Below are 24986 nucleotides of genomic sequence, written 5' to 3'. Positions count from 1 at the left end.
ATATCTCTCAGGTGTTCACATTCACGTAGATAGTGGTCAAGGCGGTGTCCGTCACTCTCACCACAGATTCTGCAACTTCGCTGATCAACTGTTGTTTCCATTCCATACCTCCAAGGATATTTGTATCCAAGACGGATTCTTGCTATTACTGATTCCCTCCCTCGTCCTCCTCCTCTTCGGCCATAAGGATTGGGATTGCCAGCTGCACCCATGTTGTACCATCGTATAGATTCACTAGTTTGTGCTTCTATCCTCCTTTCCTCAGTTACCTTGTCACGGTGATGTTGCCTGACAATACCTCTAATTTGTAGTAGAGTCTTGGATATGAAGTATTCAATATGGTCTCCTTCAGCGCCTTCAGCAGCCAGCACATCTGCTCGTTCATTTCCACATATTCCAACATGGGAGGGGATCCACAGAAACTTGATGACTCTTCCCTGATTGGTAAGTACTCTCACAGCTCTCTTAATTTCAGCGACTATTGCAAGATTTTCTGCCCGATTTTTACTTAGGCTTTGCAGTGCTGCTTTTGAATCGGTGCAAATCACTGCACCATTAGTGTTCCGTTCTAGAAACCTTAACGCCATTACAATGGCAGTTAGCTCTGCTTGCGTTGAAGAGGCATAGTTCTCAATAGGTGCTTTTTCTTCATTTCTGCGTTGGAAAGTATTATCCTTGATTACCGTGCATGCTGCACCAGCCCTGCCATTGACAGGATTAGATGACCCGTCAGTGTAGATTTGATCTAGTTCATCTCCGGCTTCTTTATAAATTTCCTCGAGATACTTGTGCCTCATTTCTTGTGGTATCATGTTGGATTTTTTCGTTGCCATTTCATTGATGATGATCTTGCATGAGTCATCCTCCCAGGGAGGTAACTCTCTACAGGCAGGAGCTCACGGGCTTGCTCAAGCAACCTTGATAGCTGTAACAGAACCCATGAGCACCACACCAGAAATAAATGTCACTTTGATATCTCCAGAGTCAAACTAAATCTGGGCAAACACTCCATGCAAATAAGGACCCAGTCTATGGAACTCCCTCCCTAATAAATTAAAAAATTGTCCAACCAATGCCTTATTCTACCGTATAACCAAAAAGTACCTAATTTGATCTTCATAGTTTTCTACCATGTGCTTCAAACTCACATTGTATTTACCTAAGTTTAGTTACAGGATGAGAGCTACGCTCGTGGTGTCCCGTCTTCCCAGCACTCTTTGTCATATAACGCTTTGAAACTACTGACGGTCTTGGCCTCCACCACCTTCTCACCTAACTTGTTCCAACCATCTACCACTCTGTTTGCGAAAGTGAATTTTCTTAGATTTCTTCGGCAACTGTGTTTAGCTAGTTTAAATCAATGACCTCTTGTTTTTAAAGTTCCAGGTCTCAGGAAATCTTCCCTATCGATTTTATCAATTCCTGTTACTATTTTGTATGTAGTGATCATATCACCTCTTTTTCTTCTGTCTTCTAGTTTTGGCATATTTAATGCCTCTAACCTCTCCTCGTAGCTCTTGCCCTTCATTTCTGGGAGCCACTTAGTAGCATGTCTTTGCACCTTTTCCAGTTTGTTGATGTGTTTCTTAAGATATGGGCACCCACACAACCGCTGTATATTCTAGCTTTGGCATAACAAAAGTCGTGAACAATTTATTTAGTATATCACCATCCATGAATTTAAAAGCAATTCTGAAGTTAGAAAGTGTAACATAGGCTCCTCGCATAATATTCTTTATGTGGTCTTCAGGTGATAGTTTTCTATCTAGAACCACCCCTAAATCTCTTTCTTTATCAGAATTCTTTAAAGCTTTCTCACATAATATATAGGTTGTGTGGATGGGGTTGTACAATGGTACCTCTGTTTTCGTAGTTAATCCGTTCCCAGAGAAGGTACGAAAACCAAAAATTATGAAAACAATAACAAATTTTCCCATAAAAATAATGTAAATTTAAATAATCCATTCCACACCCCCAAATATATTAACTTAAAAATACTTTTCATGCAGAATACTACTCATATTTTCATATACAACACAATCAGGTATATATATTTAAACCATAAATAAAATAAGTGAACATTTAACTGCACTTGTCCTTTACTGGGGACTCTTGTTGGCGCATGGGAGACGTGAAGCGGGAGGGAGGAGCGGTGTTGGTGTATGGGGTGGGGGAGAAGGGAAGAGGGGGAGGGGATGGAGGAGGTGGAGAGACCATCCCCTTTTGCTTGCCTTAAGCGCATTCATATCTGCATCACTGGTTTCAGAATTCTTTTCACACATTTCACTGCCTCTGTTATGTGGCAGCCAGTCAGAACAAGTCAGTTACAGTAACAACATGTCAGTCAAGTAGTCAGTTAAGACCAGTCTCAGGCAGTCATAACCAAAGGCAGTCAAGCATTCACAATTGTAGTATTAACTGGTTAGGCATATACGGTCAGTCACATATTAACCGTCAATCAATCATTCACAGTCAATCAGGCATTCACAGTCAATCAGGCATTCACAGTCAATCAAGCATTCATAGTCAATTAGCCATTCACAGTCAACTCAGAATCGGGGGGGGGGGGGTGTTGGGGGTTATACAATGTAACTTTGGTTATTTCAATCAACCTGATACAAGCTTACCGTCGAACAGAGACGCCAACCACTCCCTGACAGAACAAACAGCCGACCTCAGCAGCCACACTCTGCTACCGTCGGTCGACCAGCAATGGACAATGGAGTGTTTGCAATTATTTGGGAGATAACCCTGATAAGTGTCTGGTTCTGGTAGTGGAGTTCAGCATCACCTTTATTCTGGGGTACGACTCACACTGCGTATTTGTCATGAGTACATACAGACTCTCGAGCCGCCATGACTCCCCGCACTCTCTTTACTGTAGGACGATCTCTCAATCCCCCTTAGTTAGTTATAGTCCACTGTCACCCAAGTTATTGCCGCGTCTCTCTCTCTCTCTCTCTAGCCAGGAAACCTCACCGGGACAAGACCAAAAGTCAGCTAACAAATATTACATTTAATACATAAGAACATACACAATATACATACGTATATAGTTATAAAACAATGCAATCTCCGAGGCTGCTACCAACTGATAACACTTCAATATCGCCTTATCTTTACTTCCAATAACAATAAATCTTTACTTTTACCTCCAATATCGCTCCCTTTACTGCAATACATGGCACATTAAATATTCACATATTTCCTACTCTTCGTAAAGCATCAATCTCTCACCTTGCACTGCGCCTTTCATGCCAAAACGCAATCACGCACTCCCTTAAACATCAACACGTCCATAAGATCCTCTGTTCCTTTACTCACAGTCTCCAAGTACAATCATCAATCTGGGTCCTCATAATATCTCACAAGGTACTCTCGCAGTTCCTCCAATCAGCTGCACATGAAGTCCTCTTTGAATGTCAGTAAAGCTCCTCCACCGGCTTCACACAAGATACGTGTAGCTCCCAACACTCCTTGAAGTTTCACTATGTCACTCGAGTTCCACTCCTCAACTCGAAGTCCTATACCATCTTGCAGTTCAGCTTATACTCCTCCTCCGGTACGAATTTCACTAACTTCTCCCACATAAAACTTTTCAGTTCTCCCACACAAACGTTTCAGTTCTCCCACACAAACGTTACCTTTCTCCCACACAAACGTTACCTTTCTCCCACACAAACGTTACCTTTCTCCCACACAAACGTTGCAGTTCTCCCACACAAACCGCAAAATTCGTAGCTCGAGGGCGTTCAACTGCGGCCCTCCAAGATGGCGTCCTCTAAGACATCCAACAAAGTGTTTCTTTAAGACTGCCTCACAGCTCCTCTGCTCCTGACTTGAGTACACTAAGTCACCCAACTGGGCGACTTCAGGCTCAGGCTTCACACAGAAACGCCTGCTTGCTTCCTTCCTCTTGAAGAAGCCACACCATCAGAGTTCCACAAAGGCACGACCAACACTCACTCCCAGGTCTCCTCTTAATTATCTAAACCACAGGGAAATGGTGTACAAGTCCCCAACAGCTTCCTCACACTTGCAGTCAAGTAGCCTTCACTTCACCCCTGACACAGGGAACTATATTATTCCTCCTTCAGGAGAATCAACGAAGTACTACCATCTCTGACGACTGCTGTGACTCAAGTGAGGTCATGACGTCCGGCTAGTATCACTTCACGTCACCAAAGTATCGACATCTCATTTCATGTCACGTATTTAAATGCTCGTCCTCTGCTAGTATTCATAAATCATTCAAAGACGTTTATTAAATATTCAATATATACATCTTTCCTCTGACCTCTCAATCAGGTCTGGAAGGCAGAATAACTCTTCCAAGGGTAGACTCGTTCCACCCAGGCTACGTGGGGTCATAACATCTACCATTCACAGTCAATCAGCCACTCAAAGTCAATCAGGCACTCACAGTAGCATCCAGTCAGTGAAAAATAAAAGTTTAATGACAGGCACTCAGGAAGTCTGCCTCAGCTGGTAAAAAAGAAGACCAACGTATTAATAAAAAAATGAATATCGTCCATTTGGCTGGGAGGAATACAGCTGGAAGAGTCCGGTGTGGGGGATGAGGGGGTGGAGGGTGTAGGAGTGGGCGGGGGAAGGGGGGGATGGAGGTAGTGGGGAGGGTATGGGATGGGGGGATGGAGGTAGTGGGGAGGGAATGGGATGGGGGGATGGAGGTAGTGGGGAGGGTATGGGATGGGGGGATGGAGGTAGTGGGGAGGGTATGGGATGGGGGGATGGAGGTAGTGGGGAGGGTATGGGATGGGGGGGTGGAGGTAGTGGGGAGGGTATGGGATGGGGGGATGGAGGTAGTGGGGAGGGTATGGGATGGGGGGATGGAGGTAGTGGGGAGGGTATGGGATGGGGGGATGGAGGTAGTGGGGAGGGTATGGGATGGGGGGATGGAGGTAGTGGGGAGGGTATGGGATGGGGGGATGGAGGTAGTGGGGAGGGTATGGGATGGGGGGGTGGAGGTAGTGGGGAGGGTATGGGATGGGGGGATGGAGGTAGTGGGGAGGGTGACTAGCCCTGCCAACCATCTCACTACTGCCTGCCAGCACACTGACACCTGCCAGTCCACTAGGCTGCTGCCAGCCTATCCACCTACTTTGCCGCCCGCCCCTCTGTTATCCGTCCATCCAGTCCCCACACCATCCATCCATCCAGTCCCCACCATCCATCCTGTTGGCCTCCCAAATACAATAGTCAGGCGGGATGGTCACTGGGCGGGAGACCTTGGTAAACTGTGCGCGCCTCGTCCCGGCCCCTCGTCCCGGCCCCTCGTCCCGGCCCCTCGTCCCGGCCCCTCGTCCCGGCGCCTCGTCCCGCCTCGTCCCGGCCCCTCGTCCCGCCTCGTCCCGGCGCCTCGTCCCGGCCCCTCGTCCCGGCCCCTCGTCCCGGCGCCTCGTCCCGCCTCGTCCCGGCCCCTCGTCCCGGCCCCTCGTCCCGGCCCCTCGTCCCGGCGCCTCGTCCCGCCTCGTCCCGGCCCCTCGTCCCGGCCCCTCGTCCCGGCCCCTCGTCCCGGCCTCTCGTCCCGGCGCCTCGTCCCGCCTCGTCCCGGCCCCTCGTCCCGCACAACATAACCACGTGCTTGGTGGACCTGGACGAGCATAAACGAATTCTGAACAACGAGCACCGAGACTAACAACGAGCACCGAGACTAACAACGAGCACCGAGACAAACAACGAGCACCGAGACTAACAACGAGCACCGAGACAAACAACGAGCACCGAGACAAACAACGAGTACTGAGACAAACAACGAGCACCGAGACTAACAACGAGCACCGAGACTAACAACGAGCACCGAGACAAACAACGAGTACCGAGACAAACAACGAGACAAACAACGAGCACCGAGACAAACAACGAGCACCGAGACAAACAACGAGCACCGAGACAAACAACGAGCACCGAGACTAACAACGAGCACCGAGACAAACAACGAGCACCGAGACAAACAACGAGTACTGAGACAAACAACGAGCACCGAGACAAACAACGAGCACCGAGACTAACAACGAGCACCGAGACAAACAACGAGTACCGAGACAAACAACGAGACAAACAACGAGCACCGAGACAAACAACGAGACAAACAACGAGCACCGAGACAAACAACGAGACAAACAACGAGCACCGAGACAAACAACGAGCACCGAGACAAACAACGAGACAAACAACGAGCACCGAGACAAACAACGAGACAAACAACGAGCACCGAGACAAACAACGAGACAAACAACGAGCACCGAGACAAACAACGAGACAAACAACGAGCACCGAGACAAACAACGAGACAAACAACGAGCACCGAGACAAACAACGAGACAAACAACGAGCACCGAGACAAACAACGAGACAAACAACGAGCACCGAGACAAACAACGAGTACCGAGACTAACAACGAGTACCGAGACAAACAACGAGCACCGAGACAAACAACGAGCACCGAGACAAACAACGAGCACCGAGACAAACAACGAGTACTGAGACAAACAACGAGCACCGAGACTAACAACGAGCACCGAGACTAACAACGAGCACCGAGACAAACAACGAGCACCGAGACAAACAACGAGCACCGAGACAAACAACGAGCACCGAGACAAACAACGAGCACCGAGACAAACAACGAGCACCGAGACAAACAACGAGTACCGAGCCAAACAACGAGACAAACAACGAGCACCGAGACAAACAACGAGCACCGAGACAAACAACGAGCACCGAGACAAACAACGAGCACCGAGACAAACAACGAGACAAACAACGAGCACCGAGACAAACAACGAGCACCGAGACAAACAACGAGTACCGAGACTAACAACGAGCACCGAGACAAACAACGAGCACCGAGACAAACAACGAGTACCGAGACTAACAACGAGCACCGAGACAAACAACGAGCACAGAGACAAACAACGAGTACCGAGACTAACAACGAGCACAGAGACAAACAACGAGCACCGAGACAAACAACGAGACAAACAACGAGCACCGAGACAAACAACGAGCACCGAGACAAACAACGAGTACCGAGACAAACAACGAGACAAACAACGAGCACCGAGACTAACAACGAGCACCGAGACAAACAACGAGCACCGAGACAAACAACGAGCACCGAGACAAACAACGAGTACCGAGACAAACAACGAGCACCGAGAAAAACAACGAGTACCGAGACAAACAACGAGCACCGAGACAAACAACGAGCACCGAGACAAACAACGAGTACCGAGACAAACAACGAGTACCGAGACAAACAACGAGACAAACAACGAGCACCGAGACAAACAACGAGCACCGAGACAAACAACGAGCACCGAGACAAACAACGAGCATCGAGACAAACAACGAGACAAACAACGAGCATCGAGACAAACAACGAGACAAACAACGAGCACCGAGACAAACAACGAGCACCGAGACAAACAACGAGCACCGAGACAAACAACGAGTACCGAGACAAACAACGAGACAAACAACGAGCACCGAGACTAACAACGAGCACCGAGACAAACAACGAGCACCGAGACAAACAACGAGCACCGAGACAAACAACGAGCACCGAGACTAACAACGAGCACCGAGACAAACAACGAGTACCGAGACAAACAACGAGCACCGAGACAAACAACGAGTACCGAGACAAACAACGAGCACCGAGACAAACAACGAGCACCGAGACAAACAACGAGCACCGAGACAAACAACGAGACAAACAACGAGCACCGAGACAAACAACGAGCACCGAGACAAACAACGAGCACCGAGACAAACAACGAGTACCGAGACAAACAACGAGCACCGAGACAAACAACGAGTACCGAGACAAACAACGAGCACCGAGACAAACAACGAGCACAGAGACAAACAACGAGCACCGAGACAAACAACGAGTACCGAGACTAACAACGAGCACCGAGACAAACAACGAGTACCGAGACAAACAACGAGTACCGAGACTAACAACGAGCACCGAGACAAACAACGAGCACAGAGACAAACAACGAGTACCGAGACTAACAACGAGCACAGAGACAAACAACGAGCACCGAGACAAACAACGAGCACCGAGACTAACAACGAGCACCGAGACTAACAACGAGCACCGAGACAAACAACGAGCACCGAGACTAACAACGAGCACCGAGACTAACAACGAGCACCGAGACAAACAACGAGCACCGAGACTAACAACGAGCACCGAGACTAACAACGAGCACCGAGACAAACAACGAGCACCGAGACAAACAACGAGTACTAAACATTACGAGAAGCGAGGTTGCACTGTATCATGTACTACCCACTTCCCCAATATTAGTACTTGAGACTTATATATCATTGTCATAATTACACTGTTGTACCAGTGTAATCACTGCTCTCAATTTATATTGTAGTTATATGTTGATGTTCAGTTTTGTTGCAGTGTACCTTATCATCCCACCTGGTGTGTTAGATCAAGGACCTGCCAGAAACACTATGTTGCAGTGTATCTTATCATCCCACCTGGTGTGTTAGATCAAGGACCTGCCAGAAACACTATGTTGCAGTGTATCTTATCATCCCACCTGGTGTGTTAGATCAAGGACCTGCCAGAAACACTATGTTGCAGTGTATCTTATCATCCCACCTGGTGTGTTAGATCAAGGACCTGCACCAAACACTATGCGTGCTACTGGATTTCCGAGAATGTAAAGATACCAATCTTATGTAATCTCACATACCCATTGTACCTTATTGTGAATAAATTATTATTATTATTATTATTATTGTTATTATTATTGTTATTATTATTATTATTATTATTATTATTATTATTATTATTATTGTTGTTATTATTATTATTATTATTATTATTATTATTTGTCACTAACAGTGGCGCATCAATATTGATAATATGGCAGAGGTTGGAAGTTACTGATGTCTTCTGTTTGTGTGAGGATAAAGATAACAGTTAACAAATGTGTGGAAACAGACTCAGGATGGCAAAGATGAGGAGTTGTGTTGATGGTGGTAGAGAAGTGTTGCTGCTCTATGAAAAGTGTGTAGTGTTGTCAGGAGACCGAGTTTGTGAGTCTACGTATGTTTGGAGTTAGTCGCAATTCAGAGAGGTTAGGGTAGGGTAAGTTACGGTACATTAAGTAACATGTGTATAAGGTTAGGTCTGGTTGGGATAGGTTAGTTGAAGATTGGTTGTTATATTGTCGTATTTCAGATCGTTACGTCTGGGATATGATTGCATCGGTCTTCTTTGATGTGCCAGTAGTAGTGCAGTGTTGTTTATGGGTTAATTTGCTGACAAACATCACAAAGCACCGCAGCTCAGTATTGAGCATACAAACTTTTGAACATGAACAGCTAAGGATGACAACAAGAGACAAGACTCAGGTACACAAAGGTTATGAGTAAGGGCAGACAAGACTCAGGTACACAAAGGTTATGAGTAAGGGCAGACAAGACTCAGGTACACAAAGGTTATGAGTAAGGGCAGACAAGACTCAGGTACACAAAGGTTATGAGTAAGGGCAGACAAGACTCAGGTATATTAATACACTCACCAACACAGGTTAGTGACAACTGTTATGAGCCACCAGTCCCTCATAATATCCACCCCACCCAGTATGAGAGTTATAGTATTCCATACTTATACCATGTTTGGACTGCCTTATAACCCATTAATATGCAATACAGCATGTGTAGTTAGGTAGGTAGTACTGAAATTATAAGTGTTTCAGGCTCTCCAGACAACAACGGGAGACATCTCCCGTCACGCAGGGTGCAGTCGCACCTCCACAGATCTCCAGTATCAGCTCTTGATACTGGTAATGGCTCCAAAGGGCCACCACTTACGGGCTATTCATGCCCGTACCACCTTTTGGTTGGCTTAATCTTTATCCATCCATCCATTCCAGATAACAGTATTAACAAAAACTCCATGATTTGCTCATCATCAGCTCTACTGAACTGCCTGAAGAACAAGAAGGTCAAAACTGCCCATCAACTGATTACATCAGAGATAAACTTTAATGATACTATTAAATCTATCAGAATAGATAAAAACAATCACCACAGCACCAGGCAGATGCTCACTAAACTAGCTCATCCCAATGATAAGTAAGACGTCATTCAATCAGCTACAAATATAAAACCAATCTTAATATTAATGAGTGTCTTACCAAGCAGCGTTGATCCTCCTCTACAGACGGCATCATATTATATTAATGAGTGCCTTACCAAGCAGCGTTGATCCTCCTCTACAGACTGCATCATATTATATTAATGAGTGCCTTACCAAGCAGCGTTGATCCTCCTCTACAGACAGCATCATATTATATTAATGAGTGCCTTACCAAGCAGCGTTGATCCTCCTCTACAGACGGCCTCATATTATATTAATGAGTGCCTTACCAAGCAGCGTTGATCCTCCTCTACAGACAGCATCATATTATATTAATGAGTGCCTTACCAAGCAGCGTTGATCCTCCTCTACAGACGGCCTCATATTATATTAATGAGTGCCTTACCAAGCAGCGTTGATCCTCCTCTACAGACAGCATCATATTATATTAATGAGTGCCTTACCAAGCAGCGTTGATCCTCCTCTACAGACAGCATCATATTATATTAATGAGTGCCTTACCAAGCAGCGTTGATCCTCCTCTACAGACAGCATCATATTATATTAATGAGTGCCTTACCAAGCAGCGTTGATCCTCCTCTACAGACGGCCTCATATTATATTAATGAGTGCCTTACCAAGCAGCGTTGATCCTCCTCTACAGACGGCCTCATATTATATTAATGAGTGCCTTACCAAGCAGCGTTGATCCTCCTCTACAGACGGCCTCATATTCACAAACAAAACCCAAATCTTATCAAGCAGTGCTACACCAGGAATGGAACGGTCATTGCTAAGAAAGAACAGGCAAAAGACATGAAATAAAAAGTGTCCAACAATTACTGGCTTTCTTTGTTGATTGTGACAGAACTGGAAGCCAGCAAACTTCCAATGTTATTGTTGAGAGTAACACATGAGTGACCAAGCCTTACTGAGAGTAACACATGAGTGACCAAGCCTTACTGAGAGTAACACACGAGTGACCAAACCTTACTGAGAGTAACACATGAGTGACTAAGCCTTACTGAGAGTAACACATGAGTGACTAAGCCTTACTGAGAGTAACACATGAGTGACTAAGCCTTACTGAGAGTAACACATGAGTGACTAAGCCTTACTGAGAGTAACACATGAGTGGCCAAGCCTTACTGAGAGTAACACATGAGTGACTAAGCCTTACTGAGAGTAACACATGAGTGACCAAGCCTTACTGAGAGTAACACATGAGTGACCAAGCCTTACTGAGAGTAACACATGAGTGACTAAGCCTTACTGAGAGTAACACATGAGTGGCCAAGCCTTACTGAGAGTAACACATGAGTGACCAAGCCTTACTGAGAGTAATACATGAGTGACCAAGCCTTACTGAGAGTAACACATGAGTGACCAAGCCTTACTGAGAGTAACACACGAGTGACCAAGCCTTACTGAGAGTAACACACGAGTGACCAAGCCTTACCTTCCTTAACCATATTTATATTTAGACTTTTTATATTTGTAAGTTACTAAATGCTTCCTTTTTATATTATTCGCTTCAGTTACATGTAATTTACCCTCTTATAACTGTTACTACAAACACTTCAATTTTATAAAATGTAATAATTCTTTGAGTGCCTAATATGTCTAGTTATCTGATTCTTAGCTTAAAATATTGGCAACTTATCCATGTATCTGTCACTACTAACACTTCAATTTCCCAAAATGTTATAAACCTTGAACTCTTAATTTGTCAAATTATCTGAATCTTTAATTCATTACTTTGTGAATTAAAAATTAATAATTTAATTTCTCACTTATATATCTGCCCATTAATATTAGCTACTAGTCTTGTTTGTTGTCTAATATTCCAGTATTGTTAATGGATTCTTAAGCTTTAAGTACATCAGTGTTTCCAGCCCATATGTGTTTGTTTCTATTGCATACCCTTATCCAACTTGTCTTATTACCATATGATATTACTGTATTACAATCTTAAGAGATTACTGAATTTTTAATTTCATTAATTATATGTATACTATTTTATTAACTATTATGAATCTGAATCCATTTATTTATTCATAATTTTAATTATTTGTTTAATTCTCACTTTGTTCTCCTCTCTCTTCTTTTTTTTCGCCTGTTTACATTGCATATCCTTGCCCAGCTTGCATTATTACCATATGATACTAATTATTACAATATTAATTTAAGTCTTAACTTGGCTAATTATTTGTATTCCAGTTGAATGATGGTGTTGACCTCGGTCGGCAGGGCAGGGCTGGTGAGAGCTGTGTACTGTACACACACTCTACATCGTCCACTTCAATATCCATATTCACTAGTATCAGACACCTGTGATAGGTCTTGGTCCAGATTTGTGTTATCAATATCACTGGCATGGTTATCTTCCAGCAATATGCCCTGTATGTCACCATCAGAAAGTGTTTTCTCAACAACACAGCTGGCTGGGGACTGGGAGCTTGCTGTGGATACGTCTGACATGGTTGTTACCTTCAACATGAGCCTGCCCACGGCCGCCCATCTGGCAACCTGGCAGACGCTCACTGGAGTCCATAAGACTCATTCTTGTACCCAAACTTTGAATCCTATAATACGCCTACAAGTGCCTTAAACAATACAAAAATATTTTTGCTGTTATCATGCTATATGCACACGTTATATAAAAGAATTTGTGTTCACCATAACGAATACATCATCACTAGATAATAGCAGTTACATATATATTTTTTTTAGTTGATGCTGTGGTCACAAGCTGAACAGCAGTGCTGTTAACTCATGCTGCGTGCACCAGCCTTGGTGGCTCACTCAGTACTGAGGCTCTCACACCTGGGAATGTTACCCACGATTTTCTTTTAAATGGCGTCTGTTTACTAGAGCCTTGAGGAAGCTGATGTGAACCCTGTGTAGCTGTGTGAACCCTGTGTAGCCGCGTGAACCCTGTGTAACCACGTGAACCCTGTGTAGCTGTGTGAACCATGTGTAGCCGCGTGAACCCTGTGTAGCTGTGTGAACCCTGTGTAGCTGTGTGAACCCTGTGTAGCTGTGTGAACCCTGTGTAGCCGCGTGAACCCTGTGTAGCCGCGTGAACCCTGTGTAGCCGCGTGAACCCTGTGTAGCTGTGTGAACCCTGTGTAGCTGTGTGAACCCTGTGTAACTGTGTGAACCCTGTGTAGCTGTGTGAACCCTGTGTAGCTGCGTGAACCCTGTGTAGCTGTGTGAACCCTGTGTAACTGTGTGAACCCTGTGTAGCTGCGTGAACCCTGTGTAGCTGTGTGAACCCTGTGTAGCTGTGTGAACCCTGTGTAGCTGCGTGAACCCTGTGTAGCTGCGTGAACCCTGTGTAGCTGTGTGAACCCTGTGTAGCTGCGTGAACCCTGTGTAACTGTGTGAACCCTGTGTAGCTGCGTGAACCCTGTGTAGCTGTGTGAACCCTGTGTAGCTGCGTGAACCCTGTGTAGCTGCGTGAACCCTGTGTAACTGTGTGAACCCTGTGTAGCTGCGTGAACCCTGTGTAGCTGTGTGAACCCTGTGTAGCTGCGTGAACCCTGTGTAACTGTGTGAACCCTGTGTAGCTGCGTGAACCCTGTGTAGCTGTGTGAACCCTGTGTAGCTGCGTGAACCCTGTGTAGCTGTGTGAACCCTGTGTAGCTGCGTGAACCCTGTGTAACTGTGTGAACCCTGTGTAGCTGCGTGAACCCTGTGTAGCTGTGTGAACCCTGTGTAGCTGCGTGAACCCTGTGTAACTGTGTGAACCCTGTGTAGCTGTGTGAACCCTGTGTAGCTGCGTGAACCCTGTGTAGCTGCGTGAACCCTGTGTAACTGTGTGAACCCTGTGTAGCTGCGTGAACCCTGTGTAACTGTGTGAACCCTGTGTAGCTGTGTGAACCCTGTGTAGCTGTGTGAACCCTGTGTAGCTGCGTGAACCCTGTGTAACTGTGTGAACCCTGTGTAGCTGCGTGAACCCTGTGTAGCTGTGTGAACCCTGTGTAGCTGCGTGAACCCTGTGTAGCTGCGTGAACCCTGTGTAACTGTGTGAACCCTGTGTAGCTGTGTGAACCCTGTGTAGCTGCGTGAACCCTGTGTAGCTGCGTGAACCCTGTGTAACTGTGTGAACCCTGTGTAGCTGCGTGAACCCTGTGTAGCTGTGTGAACCCTGTGTAGCTGCGTGAACCCTGTGTAACTGTGTGAACCCTGTGTAGCTGCGTGAACCCTGTGTAGCTGCGTGAACCCTGTGTAACTGTGTGAACCCTGTGTAGCTGCGTGAACCCTGTGTAGCTGCGTGAACCCTGTGTAGCTGCGTGAACCCTGTGTAGCTGCGTGAACCCTGTGTAGCTGTGTGAACCCTGTGTAGCTGTGTGAACCCTGTGTAGCTGCGTGAACCCTGTGTAGCTGTGTGAACCCTGTGTAGCTGCGTGAACCCTGTGTAGCTGTGTGAACCCTGTGTAGCTGCGTGAACCCTGTGTAACTGTGTGAACCCTGTGTAGCTGCGTGAACCCTGTGTAGCTGTGTGAACCCTGTGTAGCTGCGTGAACCCTGTGTAGCTGCGTGAACCCTGTGTAGCTGCGTGAACCCTGTGTAGCCGCGTGAACCCTGTGTAGCCGCGTGAACCCTGTGTAGCCGCGTGAACCCTGTGTAGCCGCGTGAACCCTGTGTAGCTGCGTGAACCCTGTGTAGCTGTGTGAACCCTGTGTAGCTGCGTGAACCCTGTGTAGCTGCGTGAACCCTGTGTAGCTGCGTGAACCCTGTGTAGCTGCGTGAACCCTGTGTAGCTGCGTGAACCCTGTGTAACTGTGTGAACCCTGTGTAGCTGCGTGAACCCTGTGTAGCTGCGTGAACCCTGTGTAGCTGCGTGAACCCTGTGTAGCCGCGTGAACCCTGTGTAGCTGCGTGAACCCTGTGTAGCTGTGTGAACCCTGTGTAGCTGCGTGAACCCTGTGTAACTGTGTGAACCCTGTGTAGCTGCGTGAACCCTGTGTAGCTGTGTGAACCCTGTGTAGCTGCGTGAACCCTGTGTAGCTGCGTGAACCCTGTGTAGCCGCGTGAACCCTGTGTAGCTGCGTGAACCCTGTGTAGCTGTGTGAACCCTGTGTAACTGTGTGAACCCTGTGTAGCTGCGTGAACCCTGTGTAGCCGCGTGAACCCTGTGTAGCCGCGTGAACCCTGTGTAGCTGCGTGAACCCTGTGTTTAATACTTTTAAATCTTACGCGGTACTTTAACATGTATATATACAATGTACGATGTGCAGGCAGTTAGACCAAAAGTGTATACAAACAATTTGTGCTGTTAAAGGGTCAAGGTGCTATGTGCAGTTCAGAGGGTTATATTATATATATTGCATATATATATATATATATATATATATATATATATATATATATATATATATATATATATATATATATATATATATATATATATATATGCGAACAAGCCTGAATGGTCCCCAGGACAATATGCAACTGAAAACTCACACCCCAGAAGTGACTCGAACCCATACTCCCAGAAGCAACGCAACTGGTATGTACAAGACGCCTTAATCCACTTGACCATCACGACCGGACATAATGATTTGGTAAAATGCTATGCCCAAGATTACTATCTGAGTGCCGGCGGTGGGGTGGTTCAAATAGCTTCGGCTATCACCTCATTATGTCCGGTCGTGATGGTCAAGTGGATTAAGGCGTCTTGTACATACCAGTTGCGTTGCTCCTGGGAGTATGGGTTCGAGTCACTTCTGGGGTGTGAGTTTTCAGTTGCATATTGTCCTGGGGACCATTCAGGCTTGTTCGCATTTGTGTTCCTCACGTGTGCCCCAAAGAATGAGGTGATTTGGTAAAATGCTATGCCCAAGATTACTATCCGAGTGCCGGCGGTGGGGTGGTTCAAATAGCTTCGGCTATCACCTCATTATGTCCGGTCGTGATGGTCAAGTAGATTAAGGCGTCTTGTACATACCAGTTGCGTTGCTCCTGGGAGTATGGGTTCGAGTCACTTCTGGGGTGTGAGTTTTCAGTTATATATATATATATTATATATATTGCATTATATATATTATATATATATAATGAAAATAATAACATTTCAGAGGGTTAATACACTCTCCATCACTGGGTAATGACATCAATATCATGATACACACACACTGGTAGTACAGTAAGAATAAAATTGTCCTTACCATCATTAATGGGCAGAAGTTGTGTTTGCTATCGTCCTGGGTAGCCGAGCAGAGACTGGAAGCAGTATTACCTATTAAGGCAAAATAAAACAAATTTAAGGTTTCTATGACTAAATTTCTCCCACCAAAACATAGTAAATGTTTAGAAAAATTAAAAACGAAATTTAAGGTATTGTGCTTTGAGCGGAAGTTGAGAGTGTGAACAAGTTTAGAAGAGCTGGTAGGAGTAAGGAGGGTGGGCGGGAGTAAGGAGGGTGGGTAGGAGTAAGGAGGGTGGGCGGGAGTAAGGAGGGTGGGCGGGAGTAAGGAGGGTGGGTAGGAGTAAGGAGGGTGGGCAGGAGTAAGGAGGGTGGGCAGGAGTAACGAGGGTGGGCAGGAGTAACGAGGGTGGGCAGGAGTAAGGAGGGTGGGCAGGAGTAAGGAGGGTGGGCAGGAGTAAGGAGGGTGGGCAGGAGTAAGGAGGGTGGGTAGGAGTAAGGAGGGTGGGTAGGAGTAAGGAGGGTGGGCAGGAGTAAGGAGGGTGGGCAGGAGTAAGGAGGGTGGGCAGGAGTAAGGAGGGTGGGCAGGAGTAAGGAGGGTGGGCAGGAGTAAGGAGGGTGGGTAGGAGTAAGGAGGGTGGGTAGGAGTAAGGAGGGTGGGCAGGAGTAAGGAGGGTGGGCAGGAGTAAGGAGGGTGGGCAGGAGTAAGGAGGGTGGGCAGGAGTAAGGAGGGTGGGCAGGAGTAAGGAGGGTGGGCAGGAGTAAGGAGGGTGGGCAGGAGTAAGGAGGGTGGGCAGGAGTAAGGAGGGTGGGTAGGAGTAAGGAGGGTGGGCAGGAGTAAGGAGGGTGGGCAGGAGTAAGGAGGGTGGGTAGGAGTAAGGAGGGTGGGTAGGAGTAAGGAGGGTGGGCAGGAGTAAGGAGGGTGGGCAGGAGTAAGGAGGGTGGGTAGGAGTAAGGAGGGTGGGTAGGAGTAAGGAAGGTGGGCAGGAGTAAGGAGGGTGGGCGGGAGTAAGGAGGGAGGGCAGGAGTAAGGAGGGTGGGCGGGAGTAAGGAGGGTGGGCAGGAGTAAGGAAGGTGGGCGGGAGTAAGGAGGGTGGGCGGGAGTAAGGAGGGTGGGCAGGAGTAAGGAGGGTGGGCAGGAGTAAGGAGGGTGGGCGGGAGTAAGGAGGGTGGGCAGGAGTAAGGGGGGGTGGGCAGGAGTAAGGAGGGTGGGCAGGAGTAAGGAGGGTGGGCAGGAGTAAGGAGGGTGGGCAGGAGTAAGGAGGGGTGGGCAGGAGTAAGGAGGGGTGGGCAGGAGTAAGGAGGGTGGGCAGGAGTAAGGAGGGTGGGCAGGAGTAAGGAGGGTGGGCAGGAGTAAGGAAGGTGGGCAGGAGTAAGGAGGGTGGGCAGGAGTAAGGAGGGTGGGCAGGAGTAAGGAGGGTGGGTAGGAGTAAGGAGGGCGGGTAGGAGTAAGGAGGGTGGGTAGGAGTAAGGAGGGTGGGCAGGAGTAAGGAGGGTGGGCAGGAGTAAGGAGGGTGGGCAGGAGTAAGGAGGGTGGGCAGGAGTAAGGAGGGTGGGCAGGAGTAAGGAGGGTGGGTAGGAGTAAGGAGGGCGGGTAGGAGTAAGGAGGGTGGGCAGGAGTAAGGAGGGTGGGCAGGAGTAACGAGGGTGGGCAGGAGTAAGGAGGGTGGGCAGGAGTAAGGAGGGGTGGGCAGGAGTAAGGAGGGTGGGCAGGAGTAAGGAGGGTGGGCAGGAGTAAGGAGGGTGGGCAGGAGTAAGGAAGGTGGGCAGGAGTAAGGAGGGTGGGTAGGAGTAAGGAAGGTGGGCAGGAGTAAGGAGGGTGGGCAGGAGTAAGGAGGGTGGGCAGGAGTAAGGAGGGTGGGTAGGAGTAAGGAGGGTGGGCAGGAGTAAGGAGGGTGGGCAGGTGTAAGGAAGGCAAGGAGGGCAAGGAGGGACCCTGTCTAGCAGAGAGGGATGGAAGGAGGGAGTCTAGCAGGGAGGATGGTAGGGGGAGGGGTGGGTAGGCAAGCAGGGAGGCTGGTAGGGGGGGGAGGGGTGGGTAGGCAAGCAGGGAGGCTGGTAGGGGGGAGGGGTGGGTAGGCAAGCAGGGAGGCTGGTAGGGGGGAGGGGTGGGTAGGCAAGCAGGGAGGCTGGTAGGGGGGAGGGGTGGGTAGGCAAGCAGGGAGGCTGGTAGGGGGGAGGGGTGGGTAGGCAAGCAGGGAGGCTGGTAGGGGGGAGGGGTGGGTAGGCAAGCAGGGAGGCTGGTAGGGGGGAGGGGTGGGTAGGCAAGCAGGGAGGCTGGTAGGGGGGAGGGGTGGGTAGGCAAGCAGGGAGGCTGGTAGGGGGGAGGGGTGGGTAGGCAAGCAGGGAGGCTGGTAGGGGGGAGGGGTGGGTAGGCAAGCAGGGGGGCTGGTAGGGGAGAGGGGTGGGTAGGCAAGCAGGGAGGCTGGTAGGGGGGAGGGGTGGGTAGGCAAGCAGGGAGGCTGGTAGGGGGGAGGGGTGGGTAGGCAAGCAGGGAGGCTGGTAGGGGGGAGGGGTGGGTAGGCAAGCAGGGAGGCTGGTAGGGGGGAGGGGTGGGTAGGCAAGCAGGGAGGCTGGTAGGGGGGAGGGGTGGGTAGGCAAGCAGGGAGGCTGGTAGGGGGGAGGGGTGGGTAGGCAAGCAGGGAGGCTGGTAGGGGGGAGGGGTGGGTAGGCAAGCAGGGAGGATGGTAGGGGGGAGGGGTGGGTAGGCAAGCAGGGAGGCTGGTAGGGGGGAGGGGTGGGTAGGCAAGCAGGGAGGCTGGTAGGGGGGGAGGGGTGGGTAGGCAAGCAGGGAGGCTGGTAGGGGGGAGGGGTGGGTAGGCAAGCAGGGAGGCTGGTAGGGGGGGAGGGGTGGGTAGGCAAGCAGGGAGGCTGGTAGGGGGGGAGGGGTGGGTAGGCAAGCAGGGAGGCTGGTAGGGGGGAGGGGTGGGTAGGCATGCAGGGAGGCTGGTAGGGGGGGAGGGGTGGGTAGGCAAGCAGGGAGGCTGGTAGGGGGGGAGGGGTGGGTAGGCAAGCAGGGGAAGCTGGTAGGGGGGAGGGGTGGGTAGGCAAGCAGGGAGGCTGGAGTGGGTGTAATAGGAGCGGGTGTGATGGGTGTCCACCCACCTGCAAACCTGCTCATCCACCCATCTGCCAACCATCAAACCCTTCTTTCTGCCATCCATCCATCCAGCCCACTTTCCTGCCAGCCATCCAGCCCACCCGCTCACCCACCCATCTGCCCACCCACTTGCCCTGCCCACCTTCCTGCCAGGCAGCTACCCACCCAGCTCACCCACCCATCTGCCCACCCACTTGCCCTGCCCACCTTCCTGACAGGCAGCTACCCACCCAGCTCACCCACCTGTCTGCCCGCCCACTTGCCCTGCCCACCTTCCTGCCAGGCAGCTACCCACCCAGCTCACCCACCCATCTGCCCACCCACTTGCCCTGCCCACCTTTCTGACAGGCAGCTACCCACCCAGCTCACCCACCTGTCTGCCCGCCCACTTGCCCTGCCCACCTTCCTGCCAGGCAGCAACCCACCCAGCTCACCACCCTCCCAGCACCACACACTAATTATAGTGTGTGTGGAAAATCAAATCACGTTGGCTGTGATACATAAAGATTGTGAATGTTATGTTTTTCTTCCCCGGTAAAACTCAGCTAATACGGGTGTCGGGCTTAACTGGATAGGGGTCCTTCCCATATTGCCTGGATAATCGAGTTCATACAGTATATATAATATATTATCCAGGATATATGACCTCTATCAAGCATATTCAGGTCATTTTTACATATTATTTAGCACTAATAACTAACCTTGCTTACAACTATTCTAATACTTCATTTCAAGTCCAAAACAAGGCATACATACACTTATATTATTAAACCTCTTGTCTGGGAATACTTTATATAAGTCAGCCACGCCTACTCAGGCCACACTCACTGAATGAAAGGTTTCTGATCTTTCCATATGAAAACACTCATAATAATGCCAGATTATTTTAACCATTGAGAACCCACGTAATAGTGTGCAAGAGGCAGAGGTGTAATTAACGGAGGGAAGTGCGATCACAAGTTAGGTATCCAGTGTTAGTTATTTATTATAAGACATTCAGGTATTCATAATTAAATATCTTATGAGAAAATATATAGGATTCTGTAATGAGAAAATGTGGCTAACTCTACAGTAGACGGAAAAACACCACAATTTACATATTTGAAATCACAAATTTAAATAGAATGAACCTAACAAATAAAGTATAGAGAAGACTCTTGTAATGTGATTCATTGACCACTTGGAAATTCAAATGCATTTTACCTTCAAATAATACAATGACATACGTTAGCTTGAATTTTGCTGGAGTGATTCTCATACATCTTCATTCATTTATATATATATACACACACACACACACACATACATACATATTAAGGGGCCTCGTAGCCTGGTGGATAGCGCGCAGGACTCGAAATTCTGTGGCGCGGGTTCGATTCCCGCACGAGGCAGAAACAAATGGGCAAAGTTTCTTTCACCCTAAATGCTCCTGTTACCTAGGAGTAAATAAGTACCTGGGAGTTAGTCAGCTGTCACGAGCTGCTCCCTGGGGTGTTTGTGTGTGTGTGGTGTGGAGAAAAAAATAGTAGTTAGTAAACACTTGATTGACAGTTGAGAGGCGGGCCGAAAGAGCAAAGATCAACCCCCGCAAACACAACTAGGTGAATACAACTATGTGAATACACACACACACACCCTCTCTCTCTCTCTCCCCCTCTCCCCCTCTCTCTCTCTCCCTCCCTCCCTCTCTCCCTCCCTCTCTCTCCCTCTCTCCCTCTCTCCCTCCCTCTCCCTCTCTCTTTGTCCAACCACTTGGGCTGGACGATACAGCGACGGTCTTGCTTCATGCAGGTCGGCGTTCAATCCCCGACCATCCAAGTGGTTGGGCATTATTCCTTTCCCTCCCCCGTTCCATCCCAAATCCTTATCCGGACCCCTTCCCAGCACTATATAGTCGTAATAGCTTGGTGCTTTCCCCCCTGATAATTCCCTTCCCTCTCTCTCTCTGTCTGTCTGTCTCTCTCTCTCTCTCTCTCTCTCTCTCTCTCTCTCTCTCTCTCTCTCTCTCTCTCTCTCTCTCTCCATATAATTTCAAACATTTCCTTCATGTCAGAAAGTTGGATATACCAAATCTTTCAATTCTTAAACATCAATATATTTAGCATTTAAAGATGTAATTTGATGGTGTAAATGTGTGTTTATGAGTGTATAAACATCTATATAAATGTGTAATGTAACAAAAATGAGTGACAAAAGCACATAAAGAATAAACTAGAAAACAGAATGTAGCAACTCTTTGACCAATGGAAATGTTTTAAACATTTTCTACCATTCATTCATAATTGACATCATTTACATAACATAATTTACATAGTAGTAGGCATCCATCAGTCTCAGGAGACTATTGAGTTGCGCTCTGGTTGTCGGTCTGGAGTGGCCTCTCCGGGAGCAAAGCCTGGGTAGGTCGATATGGAAAAGCTGTTACCCAAGCAGCGGGTTCCCTCTCTCCACTCTCTCTCTGAAAGTCCCCTCTTTCTTTGAAAGTCTTCAATGGAAAGACAGAAGCAAATACGATTGGTTCCAGCGCTGTTGCAGGTACTGTCAGAACAAGGATGAAGGCAACGACGAACTGCCCGAGGGAGAGCTCAAGCTCCGGAGTTAATCTCGAGGTTGGTAAAAGAAGGCACAGGGACTCCAGACCCGGAGACCGCCGTGGTCGGGGCCGGAGAAGAACCACCCCAGCGAGGGTATGAACGACCCCAGCCTCTTGAAGCAGAGCCTGGGGCTGCACGACCCCCAGGAGGTGGACGTCCCAGCCCCGCACCTACGGGTTCCTGACAGAGATCGTCACAGCCCACTTTCACCCGAGGCCGGCTTCCTTCATGACCCAGCAGAAGGAGCAGTAATAATTATTAATTACAGCAATTATTATTATAATAATAATAATATAATTAACGACATCCACTTGGTTTGTAAACTTAAGTTATCTAAAAGTTCCAGTTTCCCGATTGGGTTAGTGAGTCATACTACACGAACTAAGTTCGGGCGGCGGAGGCGGTCCACCAAGCTGCGTGGCGCCGGCCTCCGTGCACCGTGTCCGCTCCTAATGTACACGTTGTGTCAGTGAAGGCTGACTGGTCGGTGCTGGGGTGGGAGGCAGTAAGTGAGAGAGTGGGAGTATTAGTGAGAGAAGGAGGGAGGGAGGGAGAGATGCTAGGAGGTGGGCAGGGAGGCAGGCAGGCAGGCAGGGAGGCAGGTAGGTGGGGGAAGGATGGAGGGAGGCAGGGAGGCAGGGAGAGACAGGCAGACAGGCAGGCAGGCAGGGAGGCAGGCAGGCAGGGGGGAGGGGGTGAAGAAGGGAGGGAGGCTGGGAAGTTTATTAAACAAATCCATTTTTACTAATGAGTTACAGACAGTTGAAGTACGTGACCTTGAAGCAGGGAGAGTGAATATGGGATGTAGGGGGGGGGGTGTGTCGGGGGTGGGGGGGGGGGGCCGGCTCTCTCCGATAACCCTATCACACGTCGACCCCCGTTAGCCAGATTTGTTTCTTAAATTCTACATGTACATCATCATATATATTTTCCGTTACAGATCATGTTTAGTAATATTATTAGAATAATATAAAGTTATATAAATACTTATTTCATGAAGCCGGTCGGCCGAGCGGACAGCACGCTGGACACGTGATCCTGTGGTCCTGGGTTCGATCCCGGGCGCCGGCAAGAAACAATGGGCAAAGTTTCTTTCATCCTATGCCCCTGTTACCTAGCAGTAAAATAGGTACCTGGGAGTTAGTCAGCTGTCACGGGCTGCTTCTTGGGGGTGGAGGCCTGGTCGAGGACCGGACCGCGGGGACACTAAAGCCCCGAAATCATCTCAAGATAACCTCTCAAGATGATTGTTTTTTTGTATTAGATGGAAATTCTCCAGACTATCTCTGGCTGGCAGTCTACTGAGCCTCCTACCAGAACGGTCTCCTGGGGGGGGGGGCGGTGCAACCGTGAGGGAGTGGGGGGGAGAGCAACAGTGAGGGTGTGTAACAATGCCATTGGCCTACGTCCACACCTCAACAATTCCATAGGCCTATTTCCACACCCCAACAATTGCATGTTGGGGTGTAAGACAATGGTGGAGCAGAAAGTACTCCAGTACTTACGGTGGATGATGAGAGTGCGAGGAACAAGGTGGTCAGGTGGAGCCAGTGACTCCTTCCTTCAACAGTTTTGTCTCTCCCTCGTGGTATATCCTCAATGTCTTCAGTGGTGTGGCCTCACCACACACTTACACTGCCATAAGTGTCCTGAGAGTACTGTGGGAGGGACAATTTGGCGGGTATTGTGGTCACAGGAGACCGTCTCTAAGACTGAGGAGCATCAGTGTTATCTTCTTCATGATGGTAGCTGCAGTTCTTCTTATCAGAGTTGTTATCTTGTTGTTGGTGGTGATTGAGTGGCGACATTTTTATCAGTTGAGGCGCGGCAGTGTTATCTCACGGGTCGTCGTCTACACCTCGTGTAGCAGCTTGCTTTTGTTGTGATGACGTCACTCGCTCGCTTGCACGCCATCTTGCTCCGTACATTTTCTTTGGTTACTGATCTTTGCCGAAACTGACTTTTTAATTTTATTTATATACACAGGAGTTTATTTATTTATATATATACAAGAAGGTGCAATGGGTTTATGAGAGTACATAGCATTGATGTTTTTACATTCTTGTAAAGCCACTAGCACACACAACATTTCGGGCAGGTCCTTAATCAGATAATTTTAAAACACTTTCGGGTTCCACTGACTGACTATCTTGTCACTCAATCTTCTACTGAATAGGTTCCAACGACGCAGCACTGAATCACTCATTAAAATATTTGTTAAAAATTTAAATTTTATCAGATCAATCTGGTAGTGGTTTTAAAATATGCGCCTTTAGATTGCACACAATTTGATACCAAAATGAAAGATATAACACGAAACTTTATGTCCGAACTCTTGAAAGATTATAAATAGGCTTTTGGTCAAAATATTAAATTATTTGTTAAAATTCTATTTATTGTCAAATAATCTTGGGACTAGTTTTAAAATGCGCGCCTTTTTATTGCGAACAATTTGATACCAAAATGAAAGACGTAACACGAAATTTGATGTTATCAAATTGAACGAGTATACACATTAGGTTGCAGTGTACAAATTGGTGCTCGTTCACGGGTAACTTTAGGCTTTCCTGCAGGGAGGCACTCCAGGCTTTTGTACATTATATTCATGCACATCTGTAGCGAATTTAATTGCGAACACAATGATACCAAAACGAGCGACGTAGTACGAGAATTAAGGCAAGAAAGCTGGAACGAGTATACACATATGGGTGTCACCGCGCGCTTACCCGCACGCCGAGGCACATGACCCCTATGTCAACCGGGCGCCTGCCCGGAATGCGAAAGTGTTTAAGTAGGTAAATTGTAGTAAAATTGAGAAAAGTTAACAGGAACATTGTAAGACATTTTTAAGAAAATTAGTAGGTACATTTTAGTAAAATTTGAGGATTATTTCTAGGTACATTGTAGCATAATTTGAAGATTATTTCTAGGTACATTGTAGTAAAACTTGCGTTCAACATAACAACAATGATATATGTTAATGGCAGTGATTACAAC

The 24986-nt window shown here is 48.1% G+C and overlaps 1 protein-coding gene across 1 annotated transcript in view; it reads right to left on the bottom strand.

Moving 5' to 3' along the window:
* Window positions 1-23699, bottom strand: part of LOC138371340 (tripartite motif-containing protein 5-like) — a 51275-nt gene extending 27576 nt beyond the window's left edge. Inside the window, exons 1-2 of the mRNA XM_069336128.1 lie at window positions 23495-23699; window positions 16318-16388 (exon numbers count right to left, since the gene is read on the bottom strand). Coding sequence (XP_069192229.1) covers window positions 16318-16323 — 6 coding nt within the window. The 5' untranslated portion in view covers window positions 16324-16388; window positions 23495-23699. The remainder of the gene's footprint in view (window positions 1-16317; window positions 16389-23494) is intronic.
* Window positions 23700-24986: the final 1287 nt, after the last annotated feature.

The sequence above is a fragment of the Procambarus clarkii genome, chromosome 35 (genome assembly GCF_040958095.1).
Source record: "Procambarus clarkii isolate CNS0578487 chromosome 35, FALCON_Pclarkii_2.0, whole genome shotgun sequence".
Lineage (NCBI taxonomy): Eukaryota > Metazoa > Arthropoda > Malacostraca > Decapoda > Cambaridae > Procambarus > Procambarus clarkii.
Note: the sequence above shows the minus strand (reverse complement) of the source record. Positions and strands in the feature narration are given on the sequence as shown.